Source organism: Loxodonta africana, chromosome 24 (genome assembly GCF_030014295.1).
Source record: "Loxodonta africana isolate mLoxAfr1 chromosome 24, mLoxAfr1.hap2, whole genome shotgun sequence".
Taxonomy (NCBI): Eukaryota; Metazoa; Chordata; class Mammalia; order Proboscidea; family Elephantidae; genus Loxodonta; species Loxodonta africana.
This window is the reverse complement of record NC_087365.1, coordinates 25,286,799-25,301,295: the sequence shown is the minus strand read 5'-3', so window position 1 is coordinate 25,301,295 and position 14,497 is coordinate 25,286,799. Positions and strand designations below refer to the sequence as shown.

The following is a 14,497-nucleotide window of genomic DNA, read 5'->3' as shown; positions in this document are numbered from 1 at the left end:
TTCGATCTTAAAAATTGTTGGTTGTTAGTTGCCACTGAGCCCATTCTGACCACCCCGTGTGCAGAGCAGAACTGTGTTCCACAGGCTGTGACTGTTTGGAAGCAGATTGCCAGGCCTGTCTCCGAGGTGGGTTTGAACCACCAATATTTCAGCTAGGAGTCAAGCACTTAGCCATTAATGCCACCCAGGGACTCCCTTATTAGAAATTAAAAAAAAAAGAAAAAAAAAAACGGTTGCCTTCGAGTCTATTCTGACTCACAGCAACCCTATAGGGCAAAGTAGAACTATCCCATAGGGTTTCCAAGGCTGTAACCTTTACGGAAGCAGACTGCCACATCTTTCTCCCACAGAGGGGCTGGGGGTTCGAACTGCTGACCTTTTGGTTAGCAGCCAAGCGCTTAACCACTGTGCCACCAGGGGTCCTTCTATTAAAAATTTCCAAATGTAAAAGAAAGAAAAGGAGCCTGGAGAGGGAAGCCTGGTATCAAGGAAATAAAGTTTTACCAAAGAGGGTGCAGAAGAGGGCGCCAAGCACAGGGTCAGGAAGGGACGCGAAGAGGGCACTGAACTTTCCCACCATGCCCAGGGCCAGCATCAGGGCCGCCCCGTACTGGATCACCCGGCGACTGCCAACCTGGAAGACACAAGCAGAGGGCAGAGAAGGTGTTCACTGGGGGTCTTCCAGCAACGGGAACTTCCACACTGGCCCCCACGGCACTACACAGAGGAGCCGGCTCCCAGGGAGGGTGACCGTCCTCAGACAAAAGCTGTTGTTGGCAGCCGCTAAGTTGGGTAAGTCCATGCAGAACGGGATCAGACCATTGTGATCCGCAGGGTTTTCACTGGCTGATTTTCAGAAGCAGATCACCAGACCTTTCTTCCTAGTCCATTTTAGTCTGGAAGCTCTGCTGAAACCTGTTCAGTGTCATAGCAACACGCGAGCCTCCGCTGACAGGTGGTGGCTGTGCACGAGGGGCATTGCCCAGGAATGGAATTTGGGTCTCCCACACGAACGGTAAGAATCCTACCAGTGAGCCACCAAAATCTAATTATTCTTAACATTTTTAGTTAGCAGGGATCAGTCTTACTTTATAATGAGAGTCAATCTCAACACATAATTACCATAAATCACTATGACGATACCCAGAGTAAAAAGATTCTGCCCATCTTTCTTCATTCCCCTCCCTTCTTTCTCCTCTGAAGCTGCCTCTCTGCTCACTTTGGTCGTGGCCCCAGAGCTTGGCCTTTGTGTCCCCATGCCCTGGGCGGTGCCACCCAGGCCTCCCAGATGGACCTGCTCCTGTATTCAGGTTTCCAGAGGCCTCACACCTCGGCCGGGAAAGCCTCTGGCATCTCTATTGCAGAATGCAAAAGCTACACTTTTCTCATCGTTCACAAGGGAACCCATCCAAAGCACTTCAGCCTCAGCCCCACCTTCCCCTTCCCCGTACCCTAAGTCAATGCTCCAAGATGGCCGGGGAACCTCCTCTCCTGAGTTTAAGTCTTCATGGTCTCTTGCCCATGAGAGGAGGCCAAGAGTAGGGGCCAGAGTGCAGAATTCATGAGTCGGCTCCTGGTTCATGTCTGCTCCACTTCTAGCTGTGTGACCAGGGCAAGTTGCCAAGGCTCTCTGGGCTTCAGGAGGCTCATCTCTAAAATGGATTAACTGCATGGTTTTGCTTTGAGGATTAAATGAGACGATGTGTGTACAATTATTTGAACAGCCTGGCAAACACTACGCTACCTGATAGCCTCCCACGTGGGCTTGCAGCTTCTGGCCTCTCCTCCACACACCTGTCCTGGACAGGCATCTTCCCATCAGTCCTATGGCTCTGGCCACAGATCGGGGAACCCCCAGTCTTCAGAGACTTTTCTGCTCTAAGTTCCACTTCCCTACGTCAAGGCAGCTGTGTACATGGGCTTGATGGTAGCCTTTCTCTCATCTAGCCAGGCTTGGGTGTCAGGGTGATGCAGCACCGATTCCAGGGCTGACACCCCAGGGCTGATACTGTACCCTTGAACAGATGCAGCCTTTGCCACCGGGAAGCAGCTCCAATGGGACTCAGAAGGAAGAACAATTAGCTCATTAAGGGTGCTGGCAGGCTGCCTTTTCAGAATAAGTCAGCACCATTCACATTTTAATAAAGATAATTGTTTCCCAAACCACCTGGGTCACATTTTAGATGGGAACCTGAAGGAGCAACACTTACTGCTCCCTCTGGTGGCCCTGGTTAAGTTACTTGGTGAAGTGTTTTAAAGGAGGGCAGAAAGGGACTGGGCTTGTTAAAGGTTTTTCCCCAAGAGCCTCTCCACCTACAATTTTTGTTGTTAGCTGCCATCGACTTGGCCCCCAACTCCTGGTGACATCACGCACAGCTAAACTCAGTGTGTTGCCCTGTCCTGCACCGTCCCCATGATTGGTTGCAGATCGGACCACTGTGATCCACAGGGCTTTCACTGGCTGATTTTTTTGTGTGTGAAAGTGTACACACCAAAAAGGGTTCCCACTCAACAACTTCTACATATAACTAACGTTCAAGGACACCAGTTACATCTTTTTCCCCTCTTATTATTATCGACGGCAACGGTTAACAGGGTGGATTATTGCACAGAGTCTATTTGTATGTTTTTACAAAAGTAGAATAACCACAACAACAACACTAATCTATGGTGGCTGATGTGGTCAGTGCCCCATCCGGATTTCCTGGGATCTCATCATCACTTTTCTGTTTTAATTTTGTTGTTGTTGAGGACACACACAGCAAACATATACCAATTCCACGGTTTCTACATGTACAGTTCAGTGCAAGAATTCTCACCCTCCTTTTCCGAGTTGTTCCTCCCCCATTGACATAAATTCACTGCCCCCTAAGGTTCCTATCTAATCTTTCCAGTTGCCGTTGTCACTTTGATTCCATATAGATAGTTCTTCAAAGGGCATAAATGCTTAAAACAGACATTTTTACTAGTTCAGACAAACTACTGCTTGGTTTTCAGAAGACTCCAGGGGATATTTTTGGTTTAAGTTCTAAAAGTATCTCAGGGCAATATTTTCAGGGGTTCATTCAGCCTCCATGGCTTCAGAAAGTCTGAAGTCGCTGAGAACATGACATTCTGTTCTACATTTTCCCCCTTTTGACCAGGATTCTTCTACAGAATCTTTGATCAAAATGTTCAGTAATGGTAGCTGGGCACCATTCAGTTCTTCTGGTTTCGTGGCAGAGGAGGCAGTGAGCCAGATTCCCTGTCTTCCTCCTATCCCTGGCTCTCCTTCTTCCTCTCCTCTCCGGGCAAACAGAGAGCAATTCTCACGTCTTGGATGCCGCTTTCGTTGGCTGATTTTTGGGAGCTGACCATCAGGCCTTTGTCCCTGGTCTGCCTTAGTCCAGAAGCTCCGCTAAAGCCTGTTTAGCATCACAGCAACATGTAAGTCATCACCAACCGGACAGTAAGCTGGGGGCACATAAGGGGCGCTGGCTGGGAACCAAACCCGAGTCTCCTGCATGAAGGTGGAGCTCTACCACTGAACCGCCAAGGCCTACGACAACATTTGAACTAGTACATATGACTTGGGATTAGTTCCAGGGAGTGGCCCTGCCAATTCCTGGGAAACCAACCAACAAGGCAGGCAAGCAGTGCATGAGTGGGCCGCCCACAGGGATCCACAGTCGAGACAAGCCGAACTTGGCATCTGGTCTCTTTTCATCCGGTTATAGAACCTGGAAGTCCGCGGATTTACTTTCAGAAAGTCTTTGAATTTTCTTTGGAAATCCATCCCCCTAATTTTACAAAGGGCAACAGGTCTCAAACGCTTCCTGGCTCACCCCCAAGTTCTCAGGGCACAGTGCCCAGGGGTTAGGGAGGCCGGTGACTCATACAGCCACAAAGGTGGGGAACCAAGTAAAACATGATGTATTGTGCAATGTACAACGCCGGTACGCCGAGCTGTATTCCTCAGCGTTCTAGTCCACGGTACCACGTGGCCTAAGGCAACTGGGCTATAAAGTTTATTTGCTAGTAATATATTTGACGAGGCTTGGGAGCAGGCTCCTTCTATGGAAGCTGGATTTGGGGGTGGGGCAGTCCCAGGTCTGTGTGTCTGAGGTTGGGGTGGGGTGGGGAGGAGAGGCTGGTGGGTAGGACTCTGACCCCAGGCGCCTGCTTCATCCTGAGTGATTCACTTTGACTTGTTTTATCCACTAGACTCCCACAACAGATTTCATTTGAAAGAGGGATTCTAATGCTAAGAATTAAAAACCATGTTAACTCTTTAATGTAGGACTGACTGTTTTCTGCAGAGGATAGAATCACCTCTTATCTAGAACCAGTGGCATCTCCTAACAGGTCTCTGTTTCTCCCTCCCCTGCCTTTCCCCATGGTCCACTCCTATCACAGCAGTCAAAATGATCCTTAAAAAAAAAATCAGATCACTTCCCAGACACTGGTTCCACTCAGCCCCTCTGGTGGCCCACAGGCCGTGTGACCTGTCCTCAGTCCCCTCGTAGGCCTCGTCTGCTCTGCCTCACTCCTCGCGCTCTCTCTCTGCCCCCACCACACTGGCCTCCTTGTTGTCCTTCAATATGCCAGGCCCACTCCCGTGTCAGGGGTATGCCCTGGCTGCTCTTCCCTAGGGCTCCCTCCCTGGCCTCCTTCAGGCCTCTGCTCAATGTCCTCTCTTGACCAGACCTCCCTATGTGACCCTCACCACCCTCCTCTGTCAATCCCTGTCCCACTCTGTTTCCTTCATAGTATGCGTCACCATCTGACCCGCTGTATCTGTGCTGTTTGTCATCCCCTGCTAGAACGCAAGCTCCATGAAGATAAGGTTATTTTTCTTTTTTATTCACTAATTAAGCCAAGTACTTGCAAGAGCAGCCTGGCCTGACGGCGGTGGTTAATAAATTTCAGGGACAGGGAGCATTTGGGTACCTCCCTACCCAGGCCAGCCAAGGGAAAAGAGACCTCCCAATTTGGCATTCTAAAACCCCTCAGAGGAAAACAGGAGATGGGGAGAAGACCTCAGAATCAGAGACCCTTCCTTTTAGAACTCACAGTGGTCAGACCAATCAAGGCAGTGGACACCTAGAGGCCCAACCATGTAATTAGAAAAATAATTCTACCTTTGTAATTCCCAACACTCCAATGTTGGGACTGGATGAAGTCGAGCCATTCCCAGTACCAAATACGCCATCAAGAACACAGGAGAGGCCCTCCACAAAAATCCCCCTAAAATGTAAAGAAATAGGAGGAAAGAGAAACATTCACTCAGTGGAGCAAACACTGAAATATGCTGTAAATGCTTTAATCAAAACTGTGGCCCATGGGCCTACAGACTCAGCATCCCTGGGAGGAGAGAGAAATGCAGACTCTCAGGCCCCAGCCAGACCTGCTGAATCAGAACCTGCATTTTTACAGGACCCCCGCCCACCGCCACCGCCAAGCTCATTCGACCTTGAGAAGCCCCTCTCTAAATCATACATTAGAGACAGGTGTTTTAAAATCATTCCAAATTAAAAGAAAGAATTTTAGCCAGAAAACGGAGCCATCTGTTGGGATCTAAGACAAACACGTGAGTCGGACACCACTTGGTAAGAATGGGTGGGTGGTGGTAAGACGAACACGGGTGTCTACTGAAATAAGACACATTGGTTTGATTCCTTCACTATTAAAGTCTACTTTCATCAGAGAGGAAATGTTTTATAGTTCCACAAACATGAACACTTTTAAAGACTCAATATATAAGCAACTTCATCAGATGCAATAGCTCCATTAGAGACAGATATAAAGTCTAGGGCCCAAACCCCCTAACAGAACCAGGGCAGCCCACGCTAAGAAGCCAGGCCCGTCAGATCTCATCCCACACAACCCCTTTTGGAGGTGCAGCAGCTGGTAGGGAGACTGGGGGTGATCTGGGCCACTTTCTCTGTAACTTCCATAGGGTCTAATTCACTCCCAGCATTCAGGAGCTAAAGACGAGGTGTGTTGGGAGTATAAACCCCACAGGTCATAAACCTCTTGATTCTGCAGAGTTTGTTCATCCCTGCTCTTCCTGCCATATCTGTATGAACTGCAACTGTGAACCGATTATACAGCATCCAACCCTAAGAACAGCTGGGAAAACAGGACCAGAGAAAACCAAAGTGGGCATATCCACCACTTGCTGTCAAGTTGACTCTGACTCGTGGCAACCCCACACGTGTCAGAGTAGAACTGTGTTCCATAGGGTTTTCAATGGCTGATTTTTGGGGGAGTAGATAGCCAGGCCTTTCTTCCGAGGTGCCTCTGGGTGGACTCGCATCGCCAACATTTCAGTTAGGGGCTGAGCGTGTTAACTGTTTGCGCCACCCAGGGACTCCAAAGCGGGCATATCATGTCACAATAACAGAAAACTAAGGCAAGAACAATGGCTATATCTGGCATTTATGAGTTGAAGGTTTAAGTGGCCTCGCAGAGAGTTCCCTATTTAATTGTTATTGCAAGGAACGAAGGGTAGGAATACTGCTCTGTTTTAAGTATGAGAAAAGTGAGACCAGAGTAAGAGAAGTGACTTGTCCCAAGACAAACAGCCACTATACTGCCCTGATGCTTTGTGGTTTTCATGCTGAAACTCATAGCGTCTTCTCCGAGATGATGTGAACCACAGAACAAAGCAATGCAGCCCTGCGCCGATGAGGAGCTCCTTCCTTCTGGAACGTACCTGTTGATGGCATGGATGGGAGGCGGCGGGGCACAGGACAGCCGCGCGCAGGCGTAGTAATCACCGATAGACTCGATGATGCTGGCGACGACCGCGCTGAGCATCCCGATGACGCCGGCGGCAGAGATGGTGGGCAGGCCCCACTGAACTGAGAAAGGGAAGCAACACCAGGTCCTCGTTACTTTTCTGAGAGAGGCAGGCAAGGGTTACCAAGACGTCAAGAAGGGTCATTCGCTGCGTCAGCCAGCTGGCTCCACAGAAGCTCGTGGAGACTATCTTTAAACCTCAGTCCTCAACGCACCAGGCGCCTGGGAATGGTTATTGAGGCAGATGAAGGGGCCGTAATGAGGGTTAATCTGCTGTGCCTACCGAACAAAAAGAGATTGCTTGGCAGCTGCTTCTCTACCTGCTCCAAAGTCACCCTGGGTGCCTACTAAGTTACAATTAAACATGGCTTGCTGCTGCGGTGGGACAGAAAATTGTGTGAGAGGGCTGATAGCCTTGCTCTGCACGGGATGGAAGCAAGTGAAAAACCCGTGAAAAATCATTTAAAAAAAAAACAAAAAAAAACCCCAGCTACGTTTAAATCTCAACATTTAGCAAGGTGCCTAGATGCACGAGCCTTCTCTAATGTAACGCAGTACTTTTTTTAAGTATATGATATTATGGACAATGAAACAGTTTCATCTAAGAAAGCAAACAGAAGGTCTCTGGCCTTATTTTGATAATCCGGGTTTATGTGATTCTTCATTAAATTTTTTTTCCCTTTAACAGTACATCCATTTTGGCATAGAAAGCCAAAAAACTCACTGAATAAAAACAGCAGGAGGAAATTTCACTGTTAGAATGAGGAGAGAGAAGTACCTGTACCTTCTTTCTTTGAATTATTATTTACACGACACCACTAAGTATCAAACGTGGTGGCAAAGAGAAAGATGGATAAAACATACTCTCTCATGCAAGAGCCAACTTTAAATTAGGACATACTGAAATACCTAGTAAGAGTGTAATGGTTAAAGTTCAAATACAGGCAACCCAGGTTACGTCCCAAGAGAGCAGAGGTTATGAATTCAGGAATAGCTGAAGTCAGTGCCTGTGGCTGGAATCTCCAGGGAAGGGTTCGAGGAGGAAGTAGAAATGGAGCTGCCCCTTGAAGGACGAAGGACGGGGAGGGTCTGGAGAGGAGGAGCTAAGTAGAGAGGGAGTCCTGGGTGGCCACCGGCCTGGGGCAGGAGCAGATGGGCAGGGCCAGGGGCAGAGGGAAGGGTGCTATCAGCAGAAGGTGCCAGCTCCGCAGGGGGAGGCAGAGGCCCATGCAGGTGAGGTGGGAGGCAGGTTTAGGAAAGGCCTGATGAGCCCTGAGAGGGGCTTGGCCTTTGCCTCACAGGGAACAGGAAGCAACCACGGGTTTGGGAAGAGACAGATGACATTCAAAGTAAGATGTGCAGAGATGCCTGGTATGTGTCTGAAGGTAGAACTGTTCCTGCCAGGGGCTATTTTGCCAAGTGGGAGCAGTCTGAGGACGAGGAGGCAGCCCTCTGTCAGTGGTGCAGGCCCCCAGCAAGGGGTGAGCAGGCTCTGTGATCACCAGCAACGTGCTTATTCAACATCTTAACTCCAGGTTGATTTGAATGGCCCTTTCTAGTTCAGATGTCTTCCTTATCAAGCACCATTCTGTATTTTCTAAATAACCTTTTATATTGTTACCTTGTAGCACTGTGGTTACATTTTACTGAGTTGATTTTGTTTAAAAAACAAAAAACATTGCCGTCGAGTAGATTCGGACTCATAGTGACCCTATAGGACAGAGTAGAACTGCCCCCATAGAGTTTCCAAGGGGCGCCTGGTGGATTTATACTGCCGACCTTTTGGTTAGCAGCTGTAGCACTTAACCACTATGCCACCAGGGTTTCCTGATTTTGTTAAGGGTCCTTTTTATTCTGTTTTGCCACTTACTATTTTTCATAAATTGCCTTTTATTTTCTGTCTCCTTACTCACGTAGGAAACCCTGGTGGCGCAGTAGATAAGTGCTACAGCTGCTAACCAAAGGGTCCACAGTTCGAATCCACCAGGCGCTCCCTGGAAACTCTATGGGGCAGTTCTACTCTGTCCTTAGGGTCGCTATGAGTTGGAATTGACTCGACGGCACTGGGTTTGGTGTTTTTTTTTTTTTAACTCATGTAATTTTCTTATCTGTAGCTCTTAATTTTGATGTTTGAAATCTTTACCCCAAAGACTTCCACATTTTAAATTTATAATCTTAATATCTGACCCCTTTTCCAACACATTTTTCATTTTATTTTACTGTGCTTTAGGTGAAAATTTACAGAACAAATTAGTTTCTCATTCAAACATTTATACACAAATTGTTCCATGACATTGATTCCCATCCCCGCAATGTGTCAGCACTCTCCCCCCTCTCACCCTATCTTGCCTCTTCCAACACATATTTTTTTACTAAATCTTTTGGCTTCCAACCTTTTACCTTAAAACTGTTACTTCATCTCTCATTTTAATGTGAACTTTTAATTCATTTTTGTTCAATTACAGCAGGGTTTCTCAACCTCAGCACGACTGATCTCTTGCTCCAGCCATCTACATTGTCAAAAACCAACCAGGTAATTCTTAGCACACTACAGGCTAAGAACCACTGCTCTAGATATCTGAAAACCCGTCTCTGGATTAAGGCAAATCCATAGAGACTACACAAGCCCACACCCTTTTGGCTCTCAGGAGGCAGCGTTTTATCAAGTGGAGCTTTGGTGGTACCTCAGCTGGAGGCATTAAGCGTGTCCTGGCCTAAGGCTGCCGCCACCACATCCGCTAGCTATGCCTCCTCCCAATCAGTCCCGTAAGGCCCCTGGGGGAAGTGTCTCTGGTCTCAGTCACATGAACAGTTGCTTCTCCTGACCACCCACCATGTCCCTATCTGTGCTCAGAGCCCCTGCTGCTAACTCTACAGGCTCAGAAGCCCAACCTGCACATTTGCATGAGGCGTCCTCCTACCTGCCCTCCTGCTGTGCCTCCCTCACTTCCTCCTTGATTTAGTTCTTGTCTCATTTTTTTTATGATGATAAAACACACACAACACAAAACTTGCTGTTTTAACCATTTTCATGCGTGCAACCCCCTGGCATCAATTGCACTCATAATACTGTTCAGCCATCGCCTGACTTGTTTCCAGAACTGTTCCGCTACCTCAAACAGAATCCTCTCATTTTATCTTGAGTTACATGTTGATGAGCCACCTTAAATCCTTTTTTGGAAAAAAAGGACAGGGGTACATAAATTCGTACTTAGACCACACAATCGGATGAGAACGTTATTTTGGGAAGTCCGAACTTTTTTAAAGCTTTATAAGTGTGTCAGGACCAGGAGGAACAACTGCCAACATCCCCATCATTCAATACATTCAGTCATTCTCTGACCCCACCTTAACTTTCCTGCCTTTTCCCACTCTTCCTCCTCATCATTATAAAACGTGAAAACATGACTGCTAAACTGGGGAATACACTGGCAGGACCTGACGGAACACAGGCTTCAGTTCTAACAACCCCAAACGCTGGGAACAAGGTCCCCAAGGTCCCCAAGACAACAACCAAGCACTGGGTTCACGCGAGACACTTTGGGGTTGGGATCTAGAAAGTGACATATGTGAATCCAGGTGACACCTCACCTGGAGATCTTATTCCTCTCCCCCAAGAGTTACCCAACACTTATGTTATAACTTAAGCTCCATCTTCGGCCCATTTGTGAATATCATTTTACCTCTGACAGGTGTGGCCTAATAAAAGAAAGATTATGGCTGCCCATTAAAAGATTATATAAATTTCATCATGCCTGAGCAGTCTGGCTTGCTAATCTCCAGGGCCCTCCCACTTGAGCCTTTCACTCTGGTGGCTCGGGTACCATGCAGTTCTAGCCTTGCCTTTCTAAGCAGCTATCTGCAAATGCTGGCCACCAGTGGTCAACCTTGGCAAGAGATCCCTTGTCCAGGATTCCACCCTAGCGGAGCCGAAAGAGCTCCCTAGTTAGTCTGAGAGGGGCGCTGGTGAGTGAGTCTGTGTTACTCCCTGCCCCGCAGGAAAGGGCGTCCCTTTTCTCCTGTCTCATCCTCTAATGACCAGGATGGTGAGACCTTCGGCCAGCCTCCAAGCCCTCTGAGTTGGGCCCTCCTGGCCACGAGAATACTCACATGGGTACGGGACCTTGAACCATGGGGCTACCAGAAGCACGCCCTGCCTGGCATCCGTGCGAGCGTAGAAGCCGTACTTTGTGCTGTCGGGAGGGAAGACATCTGTCACCGTGAAGATGAAGCAGAGCAGCCAGGACACGAGGATGGCCAGGATTATCTGAGGCAGTCAAGGAGAAAAGCACAGTCAGGCCGACAGGGCTAGTGGTTATTGGCAAAACACATGCCTTCATGCGATCGGACCATCCCACAACCCACCACCATCAGTACCATGCAGAAAAAACCAGTGACGGAGTTGCTGCAAGCTGTTCCTTGAAGGGAATCACATCTAAAGAGAGCAGCTTCACTTCATGCAGTTTACACAGGTAAATTTACTTTAACCCTTTCAAAGCTTGGCTGGTAAAATATGAGTAACAGACACCATGTCACCAAAGACACAGGGAGTCAAATCTCACTTAGTCCCTGGGACAACGTTCCCTTTCGTAGACACTGCTGAGGGGATGTGCTCCGCTTTCAGGATGGGAATCTTCCCGATTGTGAGCCCAGGACGGTTTGGCTGGTCATTAGTACACCTTGATGTCCCCACACAGATATGGTCCCTCTAAGAGGGCCTGCTTAAAACCCTCCCTTCATGTAACACTCCACATGTGAACCAAAGGCAATTCTTGTCAGCTGAAGAGCAGTCGACAACTCACAGGGAACATTTTGAAAAGCTGTAGCTTGTATGCTGTCCATCCTTTCTTGGATTTGTAGATTGGGAGAGGGAATTTAACATTTCTTGCATATTGAGAAAACAGTAATACCAGGAAAATTGTCCTGGGAAGAGAAAGAAAATAAATTAGGTTAAAGGGTGCATGTCTGTGTTTTAAAATAATACTGAAAGTTTCCATGGCAAAATTGTTCGTTGACTTAAAATGCTGCGTAGGGTCGCTATGAGTCGGAATCAACTCGACGGCAGTGGGTTTTAGTTCTCTTAACTGCTGTTTGGAAAATCATCTTTTAGAAATACCATCTTGGGGAAAATGTTAGAACTCTTTTACCTAGCGTTTCGTGACACCGAAATGAAAATACAAGATCAATGTTCTGGTTAAATTTTCCTAAAGAGAGTAAGAAATCGCTAAGAATGTAGACACTGATGGGAAAAGCTTATGCTATACTAAGGGAAAAAGACAAGATACCAGATCCAACATGCTGCACCGTATAATTACAACTTTAAGAGAAACAAACCAGGGAATCACAAACACGCACACACACAGGGGACAAGGACATGATCTAAAATGCTCCCAAGGACTGGCTTCAAGTGGTGATAGGATCTATGATCATTTTTCTACTTTTTTACATTTTCTGGTTTACCTACAATGAGCATAATTACTTGGAAAAAGCACAAAGTAAAGCACCCATATCTAAGAAGCCGACGTACAGCAGAATTCAGGATTAATAACATTCTCGGGAGGTGTCTGTGGCAGACATCACGCTCAGGCCTTCACGTACATCATCTCAGCCTTAGGCAGGAACGTCTACAGTCATCCCCAGATGACAGAGACAAAGGTCGTGGTCCAAGACCTCAGGGCTAGCAGTTTACAGAGGGGGCTGAGCTCAGGGTCTCGCTCTAAAGCCTAAGCTACTTCCTTTGGTGCACTCGTCATAAAGGGGGTGCCTGGACTGACCGTCCCCCTTCTAACCCCCGGCATTGAGCGCTACGCAAGGCAGTGGTAGCCGGCACTCCCTGCAGTGTGACCTGACTCCTCCTCACCCACCTGGTGCCCCGCATGGCTGCCAGGTGTGGAAGCACTTTCAGCTCCTGGGTGGCTTTACTTGTCACCAAAATAATCAAGGCGCACAGCCACACGTCTGATTACCCAACCACGTGCTAATCATCCACACAGACTCCCTCTTTCACTTACAACCTGAGGTATAGTTGGCAAAAAGAGTGGGTTCTCAGGCAAAGCTGAGCTTAATTGTTCCTGGGCACAGTTCCAATCGCTGAGAGGGATTATTAGGTCCGTTGACAGCCGATTAAGTGCAGCCTGAATGTCACGTTACTAATGAGGTACAGACCATGCGTGGCCTGGCCGGAGAGCTGATATGTGTTCTCTACGGGCCAGCCGCCCACTCAGGCACTTCAGGGACCTGGTGACCTGTGGTCTGTGTCCTACACAAAGCCACTTGGCCAGTACCAATTCAAGAGGCTGAAAATACACAAGGTGCCCTACTTATTTCATTTCTCTGGAAGACTGAAATTCAATGAAAAGCGATGGGGCATCAAAGAACACTAAAACTAGGGTATTTTAAACTTAGACCCACATAAAATCATGTTCAAAAAAAAGCTACTTATCTCAAAATGAACACCACAAGATCCAAAAAAGCCCGTCTGTTATTTTTGTTATCGTTATTTTAAGCGACACACCCCCACCCCACACCGTTAACACCTGCACTGCCACTATTCACTTTTCAACGCACATTTAAAAAGCAATGGGGAAAGCTATCTACAGACACAATGCAATCCCGATCCAAATTCCAGCGGCATTCTTTAATAAGATGGAGAAACAAATCACCAACTTCATATGGAAAGGAAAGAGGCCCCAGGTAAGTAAAGCATTACTGAAGAACAACAAAGCGGGAGGTCCCGCACTACCTGATTTTAGAACGTATTATACTGCCACGGTAGTCAGAACAGCCTGGTACTGGTACGACAACAGATACATAAACCATGGGAACAGAATTGAGAATCCAGACATAAATTCATTCACTTATGAGTAGGTGATAGTTGATAAAGGCCCAAAGTCTGTTAATTGGGGAAAAGACAGTCTCCTTAACAAACGGTGTTGGCATATGTGGATACCCATCCACAAAAAAATGAAACAAGACCCACACCTCACACCATGCACAAATACTAACTCAAAATCGATCAAAGACCTACCTATAAATCTAAAACGATAAAGATCATGGAAGGAAAAAATAGGGACAACACTAGGAACTCTAACACATGACATAAACAGAATACAAAATATTACTAATAATACCCAATCACTGGAAGAAAAACTAGATAACTGGGAGCTCCTAAAAATCAAACACACTCATCAAAAGAGTAAAAAGACAACCTACAGACTCAGAAAAAAATTTTGGTACAACATACCTGATCAGGGTCTAATCTCTAAAATCTAAAAGATACTGCAAAACCTCAGCAACAAAATGACAAATAACCCAACTAAAAAATGGGCAAAGGATATGAACAGGCACTTCACCAAAGAAGACGTTCAGGCAGCTAGCAGATACATGAAGAAATGCTCATGATCATTAGCCATTAGAGAAATGTTAATCAAAACTACAATGAGATACAACCTCACACCAACAAGGCTAGCATTAATCCAAAAAACACAAAATAATAAACGTTGGAGAGGTTGTGGAGAGATCAGAACACTTAAATTGCTGGTGGGAATGTAAAATAGTACGACCGCTTTGGAAATCTATTTGGCGCTTCCTTATAAAGCTAGAAATTGAAGTACCATATGATCCAGCAATCCCATTCCTTGGAATATATCCTAGAAAAGTAAGAGCCATCACACGAATAGACATATGCATACCTATGTTCACTGCAGTACTGAAA

General features: G+C 47.0%; 1 protein-coding gene across 9 annotated transcripts in view; it reads right to left on the bottom strand.

The window, feature by feature from the left end:
• Nucleotides 1–14,497, bottom strand: part of SLC23A2 (solute carrier family 23 member 2) — a 146,130-nt gene that overhangs the window by 12,367 nt on the left and 119,266 nt on the right. For all 9 annotated transcript variants that reach the window (XM_064275810.1, XM_064275812.1, XM_064275808.1 and 6 more), the window contains 5 exons: nucleotides 11,586–11,706; nucleotides 10,894–11,050; nucleotides 6,698–6,845; nucleotides 5,121–5,226; nucleotides 505–634 (listed from right to left, as the gene is read on the bottom strand). In XM_064275810.1, coding sequence (XP_064131880.1) covers nucleotides 505–634; nucleotides 5,121–5,226; nucleotides 6,698–6,845; nucleotides 10,894–11,050; nucleotides 11,586–11,706 — 662 coding nt within the window. The remainder of the gene's footprint in view (nucleotides 1–504; nucleotides 635–5,120; nucleotides 5,227–6,697; nucleotides 6,846–10,893; nucleotides 11,051–11,585; nucleotides 11,707–14,497) is intronic.